The 21644-nt window shown below is 40.5% G+C and overlaps 1 protein-coding gene across 1 annotated transcript in view; it reads left to right on the forward strand.

The window, feature by feature from the left end:
* Window positions 1-17497, forward strand: part of LOC105895766 (integrin alpha-L-like) — a 33991-nt gene extending 16494 nt beyond the window's left edge. Inside the window, exons 6-27 of the mRNA XM_042703842.1 lie at window positions 837-960; window positions 1100-1242; window positions 1423-1563; window positions 4106-4303; window positions 4529-4653; window positions 5614-5682; window positions 11046-11218; window positions 11461-11627; window positions 11997-12113; window positions 12422-12492; window positions 12611-12755; window positions 13433-13537; window positions 13698-13777; window positions 14353-14430; window positions 14606-14692; window positions 14822-14929; window positions 15044-15091; window positions 15332-15448; window positions 15556-15657; window positions 15749-15784; window positions 16009-16119; window positions 16266-17497. Of these exons, the coding sequence (XP_042559776.1) occupies window positions 837-960; window positions 1100-1242; window positions 1423-1563; window positions 4106-4303; window positions 4529-4653; window positions 5614-5682; window positions 11046-11218; window positions 11461-11627; window positions 11997-12113; window positions 12422-12492; window positions 12611-12755; window positions 13433-13537; window positions 13698-13777; window positions 14353-14430; window positions 14606-14692; window positions 14822-14825 (1827 nt within the window). The 3' untranslated portion in view covers window positions 14826-14929; window positions 15044-15091; window positions 15332-15448; ... (2 more) ...; window positions 16009-16119; window positions 16266-17497. The remainder of the gene's footprint in view (window positions 1-836; window positions 961-1099; window positions 1243-1422; window positions 1564-4105; window positions 4304-4528; window positions 4654-5613; window positions 5683-11045; window positions 11219-11460; window positions 11628-11996; window positions 12114-12421; window positions 12493-12610; window positions 12756-13432; window positions 13538-13697; window positions 13778-14352; window positions 14431-14605; window positions 14693-14821; window positions 14930-15043; window positions 15092-15331; window positions 15449-15555; window positions 15658-15748; window positions 15785-16008; window positions 16120-16265) is intronic.
* The last annotated feature ends 4147 nt before the right edge of the window (window positions 17498-21644 follow it).

Consider the following 21644-nt stretch of genomic DNA (forward strand, 5'->3'; position numbering starts at 1 on the left):
CAGTGAGGTTGCTTGAAAGAGTATAATAAACTGGTGGATCTGTGGATTTTGAACTAGAAGTAATTTGCCTTTTTTGCAACCACATACATTATGTTAAGTGTTCTGTTCCTATATTATTTAAAGGTAAAAGGATATTATCCTTCATGGGACACAATTGCTCAAATAAGAGCTAAATTATGTATAAATACATCAACAGTATGTTATTTTAAACATTTGAAAATCAGAATAGTTCTGAAAGATGCCTTTTTGTTCTTCCAACTTCTACCAACATTCATGTCCAGAATCTCTATGAAATATTCTCTATGTTTTCATGGCTGGAAAGCCCATGGGCAATGACATTTTAATTGATGCCAGTTTTCTTTTTTTAAAGGTTGGAGATGAAGTCCATATGGACAAACTCCGACTGTTGGCATCAGAGCCCAAATTTAATAATAGCTTCTACATTGAGGATTATGCTGGGCTAGCTGGTCTTCTGGACAACTTGCAAACAAAGGTTTTCAACATAGAGGGTAAGCACATGCAATCCCACAAATCTGTCAGACCAACAGCTGCTCATGAGAACCAGTAATTCTCAAATGACTCTTTTTACACAGTTTGTTAAGATTGTTATGTCTTCAGTGTGGCATCCATGTGTTTAGTTCATTTGTGGTGATGTGATTTGTTTAAGGTTCTAAACACACCATGGGTCAGACCTGGGAAAAAGAACTTTCACAGAGTGGAATGAGTGCTGCGTTTTTTGAGGTGAGATACACGTGATTCACGATCACATTTTTTTTGTTTTAATGTGAAATAGTGACAGTAAAGTATAATTAGTTTTTCTCTATTTTTCACAATAGGATACACTGATTCTGGGATCAGTTGGATCCCACAACTCGAAGGGGTCACTTTATCAGATTGAGGGTAAGGGCTCACCTGAGAAGGAAATTCAAGACCCAGAAATGCAGGATGACTCTTACATGGGTAAGTTCATGTGATTACAGAATATATCTACCAATCTGATGTTTTGCACTATTTTCTATTCAACTATATCTGCCGACTACATATTTGTAATTATGTACGAAGTATTTTTTCATTTAATGGAATGTTTGGTTTGAATAAGGCTACTCTGTTGCTGTTGGAAAGAAGAATGGCATTCCTTTGTACTTTACGGGTGCTCCAAGATACAAGCACAAAGGACAGGTCATTGTTTTCAGCAGAATTACCAGTAACTGGACCGTCACACAAAGACTTGACAATGAACAGGTTAGTGGAGAGTCAGCTATAGTATGACTATGGGCAATTCCTGTTGAAAATCATCATCATTTGACATAATGTCATTTCATGCCAAAGGATAAGTTTTAGATGGTTTGTAATAAGATCTGATTACAACACTTACACGTATGAGTTTATTGGTAATCACTGGGATTATCCTTGTCTTTTTAGATTGGATCTTATTTTGGGGCAGAGCTGTGTGCTGTTGACATTGATTCTGATGGCACCACTGACTTCCTCATGGTCGGGGCTCCCCTACATTATCACCCTCAGAGAGAGGGCCAGATGTATGTGTATGCCCTTACAAGAGAGGTAACTATGAGCATTTTCTTTCTGTAAAAAAAAATACAAAATGTACATTGTATGTTAGCTCATAGCACATATTATGTAGATCTATATCAAGTGTAGGAATATAGATCAGGTTTGCCTCTACCTTTAAACAATTCACACAGTTGACTCCTTAGCACCCAAGTAAGCTCTATGCAGTAAAGGGATTGAATAAAATCATTATCTGTGAGATTGAGAACCATTTAAAGTAACATTATGCAACATTTTATTTTGACATTCTAGTAACTCCCAAAGAGAGGCCTGCTGCCTCTACCTTACAAATGAATGACTAAACATAAACATCCCTGACAATGAATGAAATAATTCAACATAGGCTGTAACCTTATTGGTGTCCTCGCTGTCTCACAGAGATTTGTATTTTTTCTAGATGCCCAAAGTCATCCACCTGTCCTGTCTCAGGCTAGCATCCAAATAAATGAATCTCCCGTCAGAAAAGTTTGATCGGTCTTTATCAATCTCACACCAATAAGCCTTAGAAGTTTGCAATTTAGCTCAGCTAGCTTGTAATAAATTACACTGTACAATGCAGTGGCGGCTCCTGAAAAAATTCTCAGGGGGGGCAATTTTTTTGATAATGATTAAGGCGACCCATTCAGTAGGTACATTAAGTTAGCTGATTAACTCATACAGCAATACCTTTTTGTCCACTATTGGCAGCACACAACAGTAATATTTCCCCTCTTGCTACATAGCTAGAGTAGCAAGTTACAGGTGGAAATCTATGGAAGAAAGTTGCATCCAGGAGCCTTCATAAGCAAACATGATGTGGCTCCACATTAAATGATCCCACTTTTTCATTATCCACATGTCTCAAATGTTGTATGATGTAACATAGCTTAACAGGACACATGATATGTCCAGTAACAACATAAAGAAGGGGGCAACATATCAGTCAAAACCAACAATATTTATTGACTGATGTTGAAAGCATTAGCTTACAAAAGCCATCACATAAAAAATAATTGAGTGTTAGTGCAAGAAGCGAACTGTGAAACACACTGAAACCTATGAAAAGTGACAGTGGTATATAGAAATACAGACCGCCACTTCACGGTCGAAATTTTCTTTCGTTCCAATTCTTGGATGTAGGATTTCCCTCCCTTTGTAGAAACCTGTTGAATGGATACATTTGGTCTTGGAAGTCCTAATTGTTTTGTTGTCAATTTATCTTCATTAGTACACCGACTAAAAAGGAGTTTCTGTCAAAGAGCAAATTGAGTTGTTGCACTGAACAGGCGCCATCTTGACAGAATATGCCTCTGTCGAAGCTGTATGACTTTCTCATACGCTTTTATGGCGAGCCCTCCCGGAAGCCATAGAGAATGCATTGAGAGCCCTGTTTTGTGAAAAAAAAATGGATTTAACATGGGAGTCAATGGGAGAGCTCTGGGGCGATTTTCATTTCGCCCCAAATCGCCCAGAAGGGGCGGGGCCATTTGAAGCACGACTTTTGCCTGACAGCTTGGCTGTTACCTGATTGGACAATGACATTCAAAGGCAGATCAGACGGTCTAGTGGTAGAATCCGACAGAAAAAAAATATACCATTTACATTTAGTCATTTAGCAGACGCCTTTATCCAAAGCGACTTACAAGGAAATTGCATTTATACATCAGGATTTTTTTTTCTTTTTTTTTTTCTCCCCTTTTCCCGTAGGCAGTGCGTCGCCCCAATCGCCCTTATGGACAAGCGGCCCCTGGTACAATGTATATCAAGCATGTCACCAACAACATTTTATTAGATTACACATTCAAACACTTGTTTATGCGTTGAAAAAGTGAGCAGTATTTTAGCAAAATTGTGGTGCCAGTAATGAGGAGAAATGTGGCAAAACTGTCTACTATACAACCATTTTCCCAACTGCAACCTTTTAACAGTCTGACCATTCAAAACTAGTCGGAACAATGTCATGTCATATTATATTCTCTCAGAGTTGTTAGTGTTTTTCTTTTGTGGCTCACAGTTAACCTTTGATGGGATATAATTTATACCATATATTGAAGATTCAGTCTTACGTTTGATCAGTCAGGATTCAGGTTTATTCTTGAAGAATGGCGGCCGACCACTGTGAGACAGAGACTGAAGATCCATCCTCCCTCACAGAACTTCACCTCAGCATGTCTGACTTATTCCTTGAGGAACAGTCTGTTAAATACACTGATATCTAAGGGGTGTTACCGTCTATTCAAATGGGCCATGCATGCAGGGTTCTTTGTCTCGACCTGGGGGGGGAGGTGAGACCAATGTCGCACCTCACTCCCCTGGTCAAAATCAAGTATTCACCCAGGAACTGTTTACATGCTAGTTAAATCCAAATAAAAGTAACAATTATAACTAGGTATAATATCATTGAATTATTGACTATGGCATATTCTTATGACCTATGCCGGTCCCTTCACCTTCTAGTAACTTCCAAAAAGAGACCTGCTGCCTCTACCTTACAAATGAATGCTTCCCTGGTCTCCATCCAGCAAAGACACCATACTGTATACTATTTCCTCCACAGAATAAGCTGGAGAAGATGCAGAACATTTCAGAGTCTTCTAAGGGCAGGTTTGCGTCCTCCATTGCCTCACTCCGGGACCTGAACGGCGATGGGCTCCAGGACCTGGCAGTGGGAGCCCCACTGGAGGATGAGCACAGAGGAGCGGTGTATATATACCTGGGAGACAAAACTATGGGAATTCGCCAAAAATACAGCCAGGTGATCAACGACAAATACCTGACATTCATGTAAATTCATTCAAATACAATGATAACAGATTGATTGCACTGGTAACAGAAGTGTGTGTATTCTAAGCTGTTTTCAGGTATATTACCGTTCTGGCATCACATGTTGCACTGAGACAGAACCCTCTAGACTTTTCAACTAATGTTATGCTTTGTGAAATTATGTTTTCCTATGAAATATCCGTTCCCAACTGTGTAGCGCATCAGAGCGAAGATGCTGTCAGAAGGTTTGCAGCAGTTTGGGGTGACCATTGATGGGAAGTCTAATATGGATGGACTGACAGAAATTGCAGTGGGTGCTCGTGGACAGGTGGTTCTGCTAAGGTAAGATATATAAATATAATTAGAAATCAGACATACCGAAAAAGAAATTATGTCTGGAGAGCATTTATTGTTGGTTAGTTTTACATACAAGTATATACACATCCATATACACACCCTAGTAAACATGAATTTTTATTTTGTTTATGTCTTTGGTTAATTAATTATTGCACCTGTTGTGCCCTCCCGTGGGCAGCTGACGGTCCCTCAGTAGGGGTGGGGCTAACCCTTTAATTAATTTAGGTATTTGAGGGAGATTGGCGACGGCGTAGAGACTTGGCAATCGTTTTGCAGTGGTGTCTTGGCAGTTTGAGTGCCACCTTTTACGTCATTTCTTTTAACAAAAACACATGAGAAAAGTGAAAAAAATAACTTTGACTTGCCATACCTTAGTTCAGACTAAACAAAACCTTGTCCATACAGATACGTCTCCACGCATTTGCAGATGTGCCACAGCAAAAGTGTAGCAAAAATCACATGTAAAATGACAGGAAATTGAGAGGCTCGTTTGAGTTGTAACTGATGACTTTTTAACCATAAATATCTATTTATGCATTTAAAGATGTGCCTGCATACAGATCTATGCACCCATCTACTCGTATAGAAATCTTAATACACTTGCAAAACTCATTACACATTTAGAGAATCTCTTACACATTTACAAATATGCACACATGAATTGAGATACAGAACTGAGGAAATATGGAATATGGAAACAAATAAATTCTGCTGCTTTTCCCCAGACACCTGGGTTTTACCCCGTAGTGGCAATGCACCAACTGTGTGTGAGGTATCGGTAGAGTTGCTGCAGCAGAAGTTGTTTTAAATGGCTGAATAAGTACGATGTTGGGGTACTCCGGAAAGGAGGATTTTTTCAGGCTTGATCAGCCTAGAGAGGTGGGTTAGCTTAGCTCCATGGCAACCCTTATCAAAAACGTCCCCAGTGAGGTGAACCCCCTGCAGGCTCTCGCCTCTGGTATCAAGCGGAACGGGTGTGAGCCCGGACCATGACCTGCTCGTGGACAGTGGCAGGTGGGGAGTTTGACTGGACGGTACACCTGTCAAACTAACACAGGTGTGCTAAGGCGGGCTCTGGGAGGACAGGAACCTCCCATGGAGTAGAAGGGAAAAAGCTCGCTTGATCTTAAATTCCAGTATGAATACGGGCCGTGAAAGCGGGGCCTCACGACCCTTCTGGCTTTTTGGGGTTTAAGGAGGAGGTGTCAGAAAAGGTACCACAGGGATAACTGGCTTGTGGCGGCCAAGTGTTCATAGTGATGGCGCTTTTTGATTCTTCGACGTCGGCTCTTCCTATCATTGTGAAGCAGAATTCACCAAGCATTGGATTGTTGACCCACTAAGAGAGAACGTGAGCTGGGATTAAACCATCTTGAGACAGGTTAGTTTTACCCTATTGATGATGTGTTGTTGCAATGGTAATCCTGCTCAGTACGAGAGGAACCGCAGGTTCAGACATTTGGTTTGTGCGCTTGGCTGAGGAGCCACTGGTGAGAAGTTACCATCTGAGCGATTATAACTGAACGCCTCTAAAGCAGAATTCCTCCCAGACGTAGCGATACCCATGCGCCTAAGTGCTTCGGTTGGTCTGGAGTAGGGTCCCGGTGAGCAGAGCTATTGACTGGCTCGTGGTGCGGTGGGAAATCCCTGCACCTCTCCTGACACTACACTGCGTGCTTGTGAAGAACCCGGTGGAAAATCACTCATAGACGAGTCCGCTAATCACCTGTAGTCAGAACCTCCAGGATTCTGCGATGTCAGAAATGGACCTGGCTTCTATTTTTACTACTTTCCACAAGGTGTGCGTGGCCTTTTTTACATAGTCTGTAAAATGTAATGAAAATTATACATTTTGCTGTGAATAATGAAGGAAGCAATACATCCGATTATTTTCGTGTGGATCACTGTGCATGTAATTACTTTGTGCACGTGGTTTCTTTGCTGTTTACTTTGAGCTGCATTGTTTTGCATGAAAGGTGCTATACAAATAAAGTTTATTATTATTATTATTATTATTATTATTTCCCAAACACTCGAGAGTGACACAGGTTGTTTTTTCGTCATATGTGAAGGCTGAGACATTCATAACATTTTATTCCGTCTTACTGATGGTCCTTTTGTAATACCAACAGGTGCACTTTGTTGTGGATAAGTAAAGCCTATTTTGCTAAATTTTTGTAGTCCTGGTAATCTTTTGTTTGACATGTTGGTAAGGTTATTTAGAGGACCATTTCTCAGGGGTTTTGTTCTTTAATGAATTTGTTTAATAATTATAATTATAATTACAAAAAGGGAAATTCTCAACTTTTTATCACAACTTTCAGCTGCACCCGCAATTTCATCACAACAAACACCTAAAAAACACCTCAACTACAACTTTTTTGGAAAAGCTCCTGCGAAATCAGGAATTTTAGGTTGCAACTATCTCAAAAAAGGTCCACGAAATCCTGGGGGGACTGTGTGGGGAGAAGACAGACATACTCCATCGCATTCACATACCGTAAATCCTCAAATTGTGGCTGGGGCTTTTATTTACTTAGGCTGCACAGCGCACCGGCCTGTATTAGGGGCAGGCCTTTATTTCTTACTTATTATACAGCTCTTCAGAATGTTCCAAAAAGTTCAGTTGATTTGAATGGGGCACCCCAATGTTAGCAGGTCTGTAATTTCTTGATATTCACCACTGCGAAAAGTTAATGACCGCTGTCATTGGCAACGGGTTTTGTGCTTCTAACTCACATCTTTCATATCATTCCGCAAGAAGTCCGGTCATTTAACGTAGCGGAAAGTCATTGTAACTTGAAGTCAGCAAGTAATGGGTTGCTACTAGGGGTGCTACATTCCGTGTCCCGGTAGAATTTAGAAATATTCCGGGACAGGCTATAAAAAAGAAGGACAATCCCGGTAAAACCGGGACAGGTGGCAACACTAGCCCCGATAGACCTGAGAGAATTACAACTCTCATTCATTTCAATGGCCAATGCTGTGCTAGCTACGCTATTCATTTCAAAGGCCAATGCTATGCTAGCTACTTCAGCCAAGGAAGATAAATCGTTGATTGCGTGATTCTACAGACATCCTCGGATTTAAATAATTATAATAATAATAAACAGGAGAATATTGTATCATTAACAATTATGTTTAACATTTATAGTCATGATTCCGAGACCGAGCCATTGTGTGGATATAGCCATAGTGGAATAGAATGGACACATCTACATTCTGCAACAGTACCTCCACCTCTGCACTGGTGAGATTAGGTCTGGGTTTACCGGTGCTGGCTTTGACATGATTTTGATCAGTCTGAAGTTGCTTTCGCGTTGCCTGTGGAGTGTGCACACATTGCAATTGCATGCCCTTATAAGGAGCTGGCGGGGTGTTTCTGTATGCAAGTTGAAGTGCATGAGAAAGCGCGTTCAATTAAAGAATCAGTGCACAGCTAAGAAAACTTTGGCGGTTTAAGAACACATTTCCAGGCGTGCATGTATCTAGCGGAGATATTTTCTGAGGTTGGTCTTTTAAAGTTGGTAAGAAGATATTTAAGAAGACACTTAAGAAAATGTTCGAGAATGAGGTCCATTGTTTCCTTACAACCCAGTGTTTTCAATTATTGAACTGCATCGAATCGCATTGAATCGCATCGTATTGAATCGTATTGAATCGTTTTTTATAAACATGCATCTTTTCTTGTATCGTATCGTGCCCATGTATCGAGATACGAATCGAATCGTCTTTTTCATGAGAGATTTACACCCCTTAAAGTTCTATTAGCCTGAAGAAAAAAAATATTCTTAGCGGAAATCACGAAACGGCAACAAAATCATTAATTAAGCAATAAGGTACGAGAGGCAGTACTGTATCGTCAATAATGTACTGTTCAAGGGTGTTGTTAGGCCCGACGCAAAGCGGTTGACGATACAGTACTGCCTCGAGTACCTTATTGCTTTTATAATACGGTTGCAAGCAACATTATAAATAGTAACTAAATAGTAAGCTACCTTTCAGCACAAAATAGTTGTAATAGCCACCAAACGTTGTGTATCGCATTTCAGTAGCCTAGACTCTAGAGAAAATAGTCCCCGAATGTGTGGCTGTTGCTATGCAACAGACAAACAGCATTGGGAACATCACGTTCTCCTGAGCAAGCTAAAGTGGTAATAGCTAGCGAGCTGTTTACGGTCACACGTTTAAAATGCCCGGGATATGTTGTGCTGATGGATGGGACAACAGTCGCCAGAGAAAACCTAGACACAATTGATACAATCGTGAATAATTGCTGTGTCTTATTAGAGCTAAACTCTCCTGAGCAAGCTAGAGTGCTAATAACTAGCGAGCTGTTTAGCCCTTTGGGATTTGGCTACAACTCGTTAGCCCATATTGGCACTCTTGCTTGCTCAGGAACGGTTAGCTTTGATAAGATCCAGGATACATGTCCTGTGATCTCATACATATTGTTTTTGTCTCCAAATGCCATATCTTGGTGTCGTGCACCCATCCTGCAACTGTATATTAAAAGGCATCTCTACTCTTGAAATATCCGGTTTATGGGGATGGATTATGTACAAGATAAATGTAAATGTCGGGAAAAGAAAGTTGGGGCAGATGCTTTGCAAAAACACAGAGGAATTGCTAATCGCTAACGGCTAGTAGCATGCTAACCTTTGATTGGTGGCTCATACACCACGCAAATCCTCTTAGACGTATTTTTCAGTTACAATAATGGGGTTTTTATATTGTACAGTGTCTATTTCTCGGTAACTTTCTAAAAATCTAAGCAAAAAAAAGTAAAAACTTAAAGGTTTTTAGGTACAAATACGATGATCTACGGAGATTTGGTCCGCCATTGTTTTTCTAACTAACTAGGTAGTATATTTTGAGTGCGCACTGATATGGAACGCTCAGGTAAATGTAAACAGCTGTACAGTACATTATGGCTCAATACAGTACACCCCGTGACCCCGTATTATAAAAAGAGGTATTTTGGAGGAATGTCTTCTATCATTTAGGCAAGTAACTGTATAATAACAAATTCGCCTTGTAGGCTAAAACATTTCTTTTTTTATTGCAAACAGCCATGAAATTAGCCAACAACATTAAACATGAGGAGAACATGTATTTATGAAATGCATTCAATTAAATTGTGATGTCTGCTTTGTGCTGATGGACTGATGCTGGTAGGCTACAGTAAAATAGGCTACCGGTACCTTTCTTTTTACCCCCGGCTTGTATTCGGGGCCCGGCCTTTATTTGTCCGTATCGACCACGCCCCCGGCTACTATCTGAAGCCCAGCCTCTAATTGAATCCCGGTCTTTATTTTGAGGATTTACGGTAACCACACAGGGATTCCGGGAAGCACCAACCAGTAGGCTATTTTATGGGAAAGATAACAATTGATAAAAAAAATCTAACTGAACAAAACCGAAAGGAATAAAACCACACGGGCTCTCTGTACGTGGCGGGACTGACGAAGGATGCTGGAGAAGGGAAGAAGGCAAGAAGTCTCATCTCTCTGGGGCATTTCCGTCAGGTGCCAGACCAGTTTGAATTTTTCTTTTTTTCTTTTCTTATACACACACACATTTACATTTAGTCATTTAGCAGACGCTTTTGTCCAAAGCGACATACAAGGGAGAGAACAGTCAAGCTACGAGCAATAGAGACCTAGTGTAACAATAAATACTACTTTATATAAGAAATAGAAAGACAAAACTGCAAGTTAAGCACTAGTTGAAGTGCCAGTTAGGAGGGGAGGTGCTTTCTCAAGAGTTGGGTCTTCAAAAGCTTCTCAAAGGTAGAGAGGGACTGTGCTTGCACAGACGGAAGTACCAAACGACGTTCACTAGACGAGCGCAGCATCCTGGGTGTAACATTTGCCCTTACAAGAGCATTTAGGTAGGTGGGCGCAGAACCAGCAATCACTCTGTAGGCAAGCATAAATGACTTGAACTTAATGCGAGCAGCTACAGGCAGCCAGTGGAGCTCAATGAGTAGCGGGGTGACGTGTGCCCTCTTTGGTTGGTTGAACACCAGATGCGCTGCCGCGTTGTGGATCATCTGTAGTGGTTTCATCATGCAAGCCGGCAAGCCCGTTAGGAGGGCGTTGCAGTAGTCAAGGCGGGAACTCACCAAGGTTTGCACCAGCAGCTGGGTGGCATACTGGGTTAGGTACAGCCTGATTTTGCGGATGTTAAATAGCACAAAGCGGCACGACCGGGAGACAGAGGCGATGTGGTCAGTGACACACACACACACACACCTTAGTTACGGCCCCTTTTTTCCGTAAGTATATTGGTATTTAACGAGCTGGGAGACTAGCTGGCACGTAACACTAGACATGTATGTTAGACGGATTTAGCATAACGATACAGCCCTGCTAATGTGGCGTCTTCCACAGGTCCAGGCCTGTCTTCGATGTGTCAGCGCACCTCTCCTTCAGCCCGTCAGAGATCAGCAACCAGCAGTTTGACTGTACCGAGCACAAGGAGGCTTTCCCTACAGTCAACCTGACCATCTGCTTTAAGATGAGCGAGGAAACAAAAAGCACAAAAGGTAGTTTTTGACCAGCCAATAGTGGGTTTAGACCATATGAAGATAAATTCAATTAAATTAAATGTTATTTATATAGCGCCATAACAATACAATTGTCTCAAGGCGCTTTACAAAGCCCAGAGCCTGGACCCCCTTAGTGCAAGCACAATGGCAGCAGGGGCAAGGAAAAACTCCCTGTTAGTCAGGAAGGAACCTTAAGCAGCCTTAAGCATGTGTTTGTTTATGTATCTGTGTGTTGCCAGATGTACTGAGCACAGGGCTGACGCTGGACTATGACCTGATGCTTGACTCCCAGAGAAAAAACAGCAGAGGTTTTCTTGCAGCAAAAAACGTCACTCTGAGAAGTATTCAGCCAAGGCTTCATCTAAACAAGACCGAAATGTGCCAAAATCACACCATCTATATGCCAGTAGGTCACATCTCTAATGTGTCATCTCTACAGCTAATGTAAAGATAACAGGGCACTGGCTGACTTTTCGACTTCCAGCTTCTTCCTCAATATCCGAGTTCAATAAACCCAATAATAAATAATAAACCCAACTGCATGAAATAGAAATGCTTCCTTTGTAGTTCCTGTAATTCCTCCGGATTTGGTATTTAGTGTAAATCCACTGCCAGGACATGAAAGTCAAGAGTGAATATCACCTTTACAGGACTCTCTGAATCTGAACGTCTACCGGCTCCATTGCATGACGTTTGAAATGCTATGATGCTGATATCAGTGCTGTGAAGCTTTGTAACTTTTCTGACTGGTACTTACTGAGTCTCTCTGCTGCAGAGCTGTGTAATGGACACGCTGTCCCCTGTCAACGTCAAAGTGAACTTCTCTCAAGCTGAGAGCCAGCAGCCTCATGGAATTATAAATGTTGACAGTAAGAGGGAGGCCGTAGTGGAGGTAGGCCTTCATTACTAAATGTTATTAATGATTCTTGGCTTTTGTGAGAATTTCTGTTTATTTTAAAGTAAACTTTGATTTACATTTATGCATGATACATCTTTTTTTTTTTTTTTTAAACCTTAAGTTGAAGAAGTCCGACTACCCTAGTCTATTTTTTTAGGGCTAGTTATGTTGTCACTGTAACCATATTTACTACTGAGATATTGCAGGAGTATACAGATTTTGTTTTTTAAATACACGTCTACACTAATGCATTTGACATTTTTATTAAAAGTAAAACGTCATATGTAACTAATATTTGTCAGGTGCCCTTTGAGAAAACATGTGGACACAATGCCACATGTGTGGCAAAGCTACAACTGGATTTCAACTTCACGTGAGTCACTCTTTAAAGCAACATTATGCAGCACTAACAGCCAGAGATCTAACACAACTTGGTGCTACAGTTTGACTACTAGCTGTTGTGCGTAAAATGAACTATTCTCTTTTAACAGCTCCTCAGCACTGCTGGTGTTCACTGATCAGGACTACTTATATGTGAGAGTGGCATTGTCTAATGTGGGCGACGATTCCTATTACACCAGCCTCCATTTCCACTATCCCAAAGGCCTGTCTCACTCCAAGTTAGATGTTATCAAGGTAGAAGCAACAAAAACAGCAAACTCTGTTAATCATAATATATTTCTCTCATACTTTATCTCATGTTGTTTATGGACAGTCCATGTCAAATCAACCACGGGTTCCCATGTCAAATTTTTCTGGCGGAAGATTAATCAAGATGATAATTAAATGTTGAGGATTAAAAGTGCCATCACAGTTAAACAAACTTGTGTGGGTATCTGTGCAGTTTCAATGCCATAGGTAGTTTATTCTGGCAGAAACTGGCCTGTAAAGATGGCACCAAAAACAAAATGTCTAATTTAGTATATAGAAAATAGTCACCTTTCACCTAAAAATGTATCCTTTCATTTCAAATTTACTGTAACAGAACACCCAAAATAGTTATTTAGTCTGTATAGATCTGCCACACCTTTAAGAGCAACTACATATCTGTCCCCACAAGAATTATGGGTTTACAACATTACTAAGTAGCTTTATAAAATTCATCATTGAAAAGTCATCATATTGCTTCATCTTTCACCAGCAAAAAAAAACCATTATACAGTATGTATGTGTGTGTGTGTGTGTGTGTGTATATATATATATATATATATATATATATATATATATATATATTATATATGAGGGGGGGGGGGGGGGATAAAACTGGTTGAATTAACATGGGATTACCTTTATTTCTTTTGACTTTCTAAAAGCGAAACAAGATAACTCTGACTCGCTGTGATGGAGACCCAGATAAAACCGACCTCACCGTATACAGTGTCTTCCACACTATTCCTGTCTTTCGCAGTGAGAGCTGGGTAAGTGTTCAATTCATCACACACACAAACACTTACACATGTCCTGTCATTTCAGTGAAATTAAGATTCCTAGATACGTTATGAATTCCGCATCAAAAGGCATTTCGGAAGATGGGGGATAAGCAGTTTCTATTTCCCTGAGTTCTTGTTTCCTTTCCAGGCCGTATTCAACGGGTCATTTCTAATCACCTCTAGTCTAGAGTGGAATGATTTTATTACAATGACCATCACTGCGCACAGGTAATCTTTGTTGCTGACTTTTTAATTCATCCTCCACCCCTTTAGTCCATATCTTTACGACAGGAGCACAGTGAGAGTTTCTAGTCCATGTCTTTACAACAGGAACACAGTGAGAGTTTCTGTGGCAAACATACCCAAACAAACTATGCATTCCTACAGCCTCAGCTTTTGCCATCAGGCTGTGCACAACTGTCTATGTGCTTGCTCATGATGCACGACTGTCCCTGTCCACTGGCTCATGATTATGATGATAACGGCGACAAGAACAACAACATAACAACAATAATAATAATAATGATAATATACTGTACATTTTACATTTGGTCTAATAAGCTTATTTTGAGATACAGAAGAGACCTGTAGTGACAAATGTCTTTCAGCAGCAGCACGAAAGGCAAATACTAGTCTTGATCAAAGTTTTCATGCACTATACAAATTCTTGGAATGATTGATTCTCATGAAATGTTTATTGCTGTGACAGTCTCCACAATGCTGAAAAGCTGAAGTTCAAAGGGTTTACGCTGAATGACAACCCCAGCATTACTGAAATGTATGGTGAACACTTTCTTTTACAGTGACAATGGGGATCCCAAGGATATTTCCCTATCAAAAACCCTTCCTGTTCTTTTTGCTGTCAACCTAGCTGTGACATTGTAAGTCCACAGTGCCTTCATCCTGTGTTGTCTCTTCCAAACAAATGAAACCCTATCCAGATAAAGGTTTCGACAGTATTCATAGTCATAGACCAAACAAAATTGTATTTGAAATATTGTGTTTGTCATTATGTAATTCTGACATACATGTATGTGTTTGCGTTTATCTCTTAAGCCTGGACACCCCTGGTGCCTCGACAACATATGTTGATTACTCACTGGAGGACAGAGGGCCTAAAACCCACTTACACATATGTACCGGGTAATCAGTCTACCTTTATTAGGGCAATGTAAACAAGTATAACAGCTGTATTCACAATCCTGCACAGCATTGTTGAATGATTATCATGTCTTTCGATCTGATGCTATCTGTCATTTTGTTACATTACAGGTAGCTAACATAGGCATGCTACCTCTACCGGTCACAGTCAAATTTACCTTCCCAACAAAACCTGGGAACTACGTTGAAATTCAAAGCTACAGTATTTCACAACTTAAGGTGGTTTTACATCTCAATCATATCACAACAAAATGATCCATCTGAATTTTGTGTTCTATGTGCTCATTAGCAAGGTCACACAAGATAAATAACATTTTACTTGTATTTTTAAAGAACAATTACACCATACAGTGCAGTCCCCCTCAGGAGACAATTACTCAGGTAATAAACTTTTAACTACTTTAAGTTGTAAGGCTGTAAGATTTCGCTACCCTTTATTATTTAAGCAGCAATTCTTTTTTTACTTCACCGAAGCTAATACATGAGAGATATATACAATCTAATTTCAACAGTTTTCAATTTCAGGAGAATTGTAGCTTTTGGTGGCCCCCCTTAAACTGTCATTAATCTTTAACTGTTGCTGATATTTTCAATAAAACGAAGAGCTCATTTGTTTCACAGAACTGTTCTAAGATGGAAAGCTGCAAGATGGTTGAGTGTCACATTCCCACATTAGACAGGACTGAGTCAGTTCTGTTCACACTGACTGTGAGTGCAGCCTTCAACCTCAATCCCAATGTGAGTCCCCATATCTGATTCATACTTCACATGGCTGTAATCACAAAATAATGTAAACTCAGATGAAGGGTGTGACCCATCAACTGACACTCTCTGGCTCTCTTCAGAAATATACATTCACTGAAATGAGGTTTAATAAGGACTACAAAAGTTTTGTGGAAATCAACTATAATCAAACACGTTACATACAGACTGGAAACGACCAAACTGTAAGTTGGCTCCCATTTAAAATAGTTCTGAGTTGTATAGATACAGCTACTGTGTCTGCAGTCATCCTCAGTGATGCTTGTTTCACGGCAGGTTCCTGGACTAGTTTCAGACTTCCATCGGATTCAGGTAATCCACTGGTTTTATTCTCAATTTAACTTGTTTGAATGGATGACGAAGGGCATGCCTTTAAGACAAGGGTGCACCCAACAATCCCCACACTCACTACAAATATGCTGTTCATTGGTGGAGTGCATGTTTGGTGGGATTTTATATGAGTTTCTAATGGACAGTAACGTTCACTGTTTAAAAACCTTTCACAACTGTGTGACCCTTTGTTTCCTGTTACTTAGGGTGTAAGCAGAGCTGAGTTCATTGTTCCAATCAACACATCTCTGATCATGGGTTTAGCAGGTGCTGGAGGACTGTTACTGCTAACCTTTATTACTGCAGTTCTGGCCAAGGTACAGTGAGGTTTGGTACATATGCGTGTATGCCATATGCTGTGTTAGTATTTTTAGTCACCAGATGTTAGTGGTAAACACTTATTTCTCCCTCCCTCTCTTTCTCTCTCTCTCCCCTCCCTCTCTTTCCATTGTTTCTCTAAAAGTGTGGATTTTTCAAGACAAACAGACCAATTTTTACTCCAGTCAGGAGGTGACTCAAGAGACCCCGGAGTATCAAGAAACCCTATTCTAACAAGAAAAATGAGAAACATATTAGCAGGACCATGGGCACCTCCCTTATGCATATATAAGGCACAATGTAACATACCTGGCCTAAACAGTAGCAGGAAAGGATGCTGGTACACATAATTGACACCATGGGATGGATATATGCAGTGCATTGTGAAACCCCCCTGAGTCATCACTTTTTCCTAGTCTTGATAGAAACTAGCCAAAACAAGTTCGGTCATATGTCCGTTAGCCATGTGTCTTTCACTGAAATAATGGGACTGTATGTGTGCTGTCAGAGCGTAATTAATAAGACCCGTTTCTTTAAGAGCCTTTCGTTTATCAATGACGTAATCAATAGGATATTTGAAAAGCTTTGGATGCACTGTCGGTATGTTAGTTTCGTTATCGTTTTCTGTTTGTGAGTCTGTTACTATTTGTTACATTTCATGTCTTTAGATACACTGTGTATGTTAGTTTGTGATCGTTTTCTGTTCACGATACCGTTACTATCGTTTTCTGTTTGTGAGTCTGTTACTATTTGTTACATTTCATGTCTTTAGATACACTGTGTATGTTAGTTTGTTAGTTAGATGTACTGTTGGTTTGTTCGTTCGTGATCATGTTTGATTTGTTAGCAATAGTTAGTTTAACTCTAGAGTTAACTTTTAATGTGTAGGCATATTAGCGTATTAGCATATTGATAGAATTAATTTGGAAACACTGTTCATGACCTAAGAATGTATTAATCGAGTGCCTTGTATTAATATTTACCTTGTATCATTTTGTAACCAGGAACATGGCTTTTCTGTGTCTTTGTGTGTGTGTAACTTAGATTATTAGGTGCTGATGCCACTTAGTCTGCATATGTGGTAAGAGCTTTGCGTAAGAGAAGGAACCTTTTGTCTATGTTTGGGTGAGCTCAGAGGTGATAAGAAGGGTTGAACTGTGCTTGTTCGACCCTGTGAAAACTGACATCCTTGCATGACAGAAAGTTGAGTTGAGATGACAGAAGAGGACTTTTAGTTGAGCGTGGCTATTCTTGCTGACATTTGAACCGCTTATGGCGTCGGAATTAGATAAATCTTAAGTATATAAACCCTGTGCGATGTTTGTGAAATTGCTTCACTTTCATCCTTGTGCTGTGAGTGAGCTTAATTGCAATTGTTACTGAATAAATAAATCTACTGATCTACAAGTCCGGAGTCCTGAGATAACGTATTTTTTTTTTCACAACACAGATGCTAACCGTTATTCAGTTAAATTGTATCTGACAATCTGTAATCGTCAGTTCTAAGGTGTTCATATTGTTGTATGTATGATGTACTGATGTTCATATAAGATTTTTAGTAATAGAATTATATATGGTAAGTATTTTATATATCAAATAAGTTATAACAAACTAATTACAATGGACAAGGACAATGGACATAAATCAAACAAAACAGAGCGGTGCCACCACTAAGAAATATGCAAATCCTCAGATACAATTACAATGGGAGCAGTCATGGAAAAGAGTTACTCCTAATACCAGTGCTTTCAGTCAAGCAATAGTGATTTATTTTCCCTTTACGGTACACCAAGAAAAACCCAATACGCAAAACGGCGTTTAAGAAAACCCAGTAACAGAAAATTACGTCATAAACTTCGCTAACGGCTGACTCACACTATATGCATTGGAATGCGTTGATCCAACGGATCACACCGCTAGCAAGCTGTTTACCTTGTGGGTAGTAGCATGCTAACATTAGATAGGTGGCTCAGACAACTCGCAAATCCTTTCAGACATATTCTTCAGTTACAATAATAGGGTTTTTACATTGTACAGTGTCTATTTCTCTGTAACTTTTAAAAATCTAAGCAAAAAAAAGTCAAACAAATTTTAGGTAAAAATACGACCGTCTACGGAGTGTGGTCCGCCATCTTTTTTCTTAAGCTTTGCGCTCTTTAGACGTGAACATAAACAGGATCTGATTGGCTAGCGCCTGTGCTGTCGTATTTGCATGAAAGACAATTTTATTGGCTGACTGCACACTCACACGGTTGCGTTGGAATGCGTTGATCAGTCAAGGTTGACGGATACCCATTTACTTTGAATGGGGTGACGTCATCCGTTGCCGAACTGAATTGTGGCCCGTTGGGTTCCGTTGCGTTGCATTGCATGCATTGCTTGCGGCAAGAGTTGAAAAATGTTCAACCTTTCGAGAGGCAACGCATGCGTCAGCCAATCAAATTGCCTTTCTTGCAAATACGACAGCACAGGCACTAGCCAGTCAGATTGCGTTTATGGTCACGTCTCAAGAACGCGAAGCTCCAAAAAAAAAGATGGCGGACCAAACTCCGTAGATGGTCGTATTTGTACCTAAAAGTTGTTTGTTTGACTTTTTTTTGCTTAGATTTTTTAAAGTTACCAAGAAATAGACACTGTACAATGTAAAAACCCCATTATTGTAACTGAAAAATACGTCTAGATAGGTGGCTCAGACACTTTGCAAATCCTCTCAATGTTAGCATGCTACTACCCACAAGGTAAACAGCTTGCTAGCAGTGCGATTGGTTTGTTGACCTGTCAATCTCACTATTACGTTTCAAAACACCAACACCATGCGCCAGACTCCTCCGTCATCCGTTGGATCCATGGACGGATTGTGAAACCATGGGCCCCTGGGCCTGGACATGTCAAAGGCCCCCCGCCCTTCGGGGAAAAATTATTTTGCGCTCACAAAACAGGCACGCACACTCAAACACCATTAGGCGTATATATTTCTTTTACCAACAATGTGTTGGATTTTACGGTCGAATTAGATACTTCGGCTATTGTATTGGGAAAGTAGACAGGTCAAAGTCTACTCCGTAACATCCACCTTCGTTGAGGTGTGCACTGCCCTGCTATTGTTTCTGACATTACATGTGACAGGGCAAGAGCCGAGTGATCCTTTTCTAAATTGAAACTCATTAAAACCTACCTGAGGGGCAGCTTGGGGCAGGAGAGGCTGAATGGGCTGGCTACCCTGTCCATTGAAAAAGCAAATCATGATCATGAATCATCACCACTTTTATGTTTGAAAGGCGTAGTTCAGCTTTTTGGTCTTGACGTTCAGATTTTGCGCCTGAACTAGCTATATCATATCGTCTCGTCACATGATCAAATAAAGACTTGACATTGGACAACAAGATACATATTACCCAGCAATCGTCATTGAATATCTGTATATGACAAAAATAACAAAAAATCGGAATGTTTTTTTTTTTATATAGTCCCCTAAAAATGATGACAACCATGACATAGACAAGTTTGCCATTTCGAGGGCATATATTGCATTATGAATTCAAAACAAATTAATCGTTGATCACAGTCGCATTAAACTAGCGACACTCTAACACTCTTGACAGTCATATGTCCGAGATAAGTAATAAGGCAGGGCCTCCATTGCCTACGAAGGTCCACTCTAGCTCCATTGTCTATAGTTATGCCCCTGGCGCACATGCACATTTTCGAACACAGCGAAGGTACACTCAATTAAAGCCAACAGCAAATTACCAAAATACACCTCTTTCAACCACAAATAAGAGCTAAACAACAACGACTTCACGCAGAAGCTCTGGCTTGGGGGCCCCCTGAGCTCATGGGCCCCTGGGCCGTTCGGTAATCCATCCCTGGTTGGATCAACGCATTGCAACGCACACGTCTGAGTGAAGCATGAGTCAGCCGTAAGGGAAGGGAAACATTTACATGAGATTAAAAGGATCTAAATTATATTTAACACTACATGTATAACACACTAAGCACATAATTCAAAACAACTATTCAGTGAGTCTCTGTTCACATTAGCAAGCTTGTTGGTTTGGTACACGTTGGTACACATGAGGAAAATCCCGACTTTAGGGTACTCCCAGTGAAGAATGAAATCCCCCCAAAAAATTGGATAAAACTTCGTAGTTGTAGTTGTGCTCACGGTACAGGTGACAGGTGACAGTAAAATACCTGGATACTGGTTACCTTCCCATGGGTACTGAATTTATGAGCCAAATGGATTGCTTTTTAGGTAGACCTTCCACACCTTTTAATTATAATTTGTTGAGTTCTTCATCTAAATCACATACAGTTGCACTCAAAATGATAAAAAAAAACCTTAAAGTAACATTATGCAACAATTTTACCTTAAAATAACAGCTCCAAAATCATCTTGGTGGTACACTGACTTGTAATATGGAGAATGGCGCCTGTGCCACTGCCACCACACGCCTGTAACTATGGGGTACAGGACGCGAGAAATAGTCTCACGAGACACCACATAATGCTTTATGGCACCACCTCACGCAACAACAATAAGACCCATCCGCTAGCTATAAGAGGAAGCTGGCGCAGTATTCTGTGTATGGACATAATGGCAGAGGCGACGAAGAAATCGCCGTCGGTGGATAGGGAGAGAAGAAGAGAAAGTAACCGAGCAAGAGACTGAACAAGCGTCTCGTTGGCGAGAGCTAAAAGTTACAAAAGGATGCAAGTCTGATGCCTAGCTGACCTTCTTTCTGTTGGATTGGTCAGTAATAAGTTATTAGCTGTCTTGCTCTGCCTTGTGTTGCGCTTGTTTGATGTTTGGTTGTGTTAGGATAGCTGTCGACTACTATTTTTCATCATAAACATCCCTGCCAATGTTATGAAATAATTCGACGTAGGCTGTTACCTTATTGGTGTTATCCCTGTCTCACAGAGTTGTAGTTTTTCCAGATGCCCAAAGTCATCGACCATTTATTACAAGCTAGGTGAGTTAGGTTTTGCGCTTTGAGATCCTCTAATGCAGGGTTTCCCAACCCATGTGCCGCGGCCCACCAGCACCTTCCAGTGGGCCGCGAAAATGTTTTAGGTTTTTTTTTTCCCATGAATTTTCCACGAAGAACTGATTTTTAGTTGGGAACAATATTAATTAGGGCTGTCAAAGTTAATGCGTCAATCTATGAGATTATTGTGGCCGAGATTAACGCGATACAATATTTTAACGCAGTTAACGCAACTTTGTTTATTTCCGGTGTGCGTTGACCAATGACACGATACCGCCGCGTGCCTGAAGTCAAATCAGTTAGATAGGAGAGACCGAGACGGTAGTGAAAGATGGAGAGAGCTGAGGGATTGTTGGGCGGAAAGTTTCTGTTTAAGAGGCAAAATGACGGAACAATCGACAAAACTAGAGTTGTATGTAGCATTTGTCAAGCTGAATTTAGCTATCACAGAAGCAGCTCGTCTTTAAGTTATCACCTTAATGCAGTGGTTCTCAAAGTGGGGGGCGCGCCCCCCTGGGGGGGCGCGAACACTC

This window comes from Clupea harengus, chromosome 26 (genome assembly GCF_900700415.2).
Source record: "Clupea harengus chromosome 26, Ch_v2.0.2, whole genome shotgun sequence".
NCBI lineage: Eukaryota > Metazoa > Chordata > Actinopteri > Clupeiformes > Clupeidae > Clupea > Clupea harengus.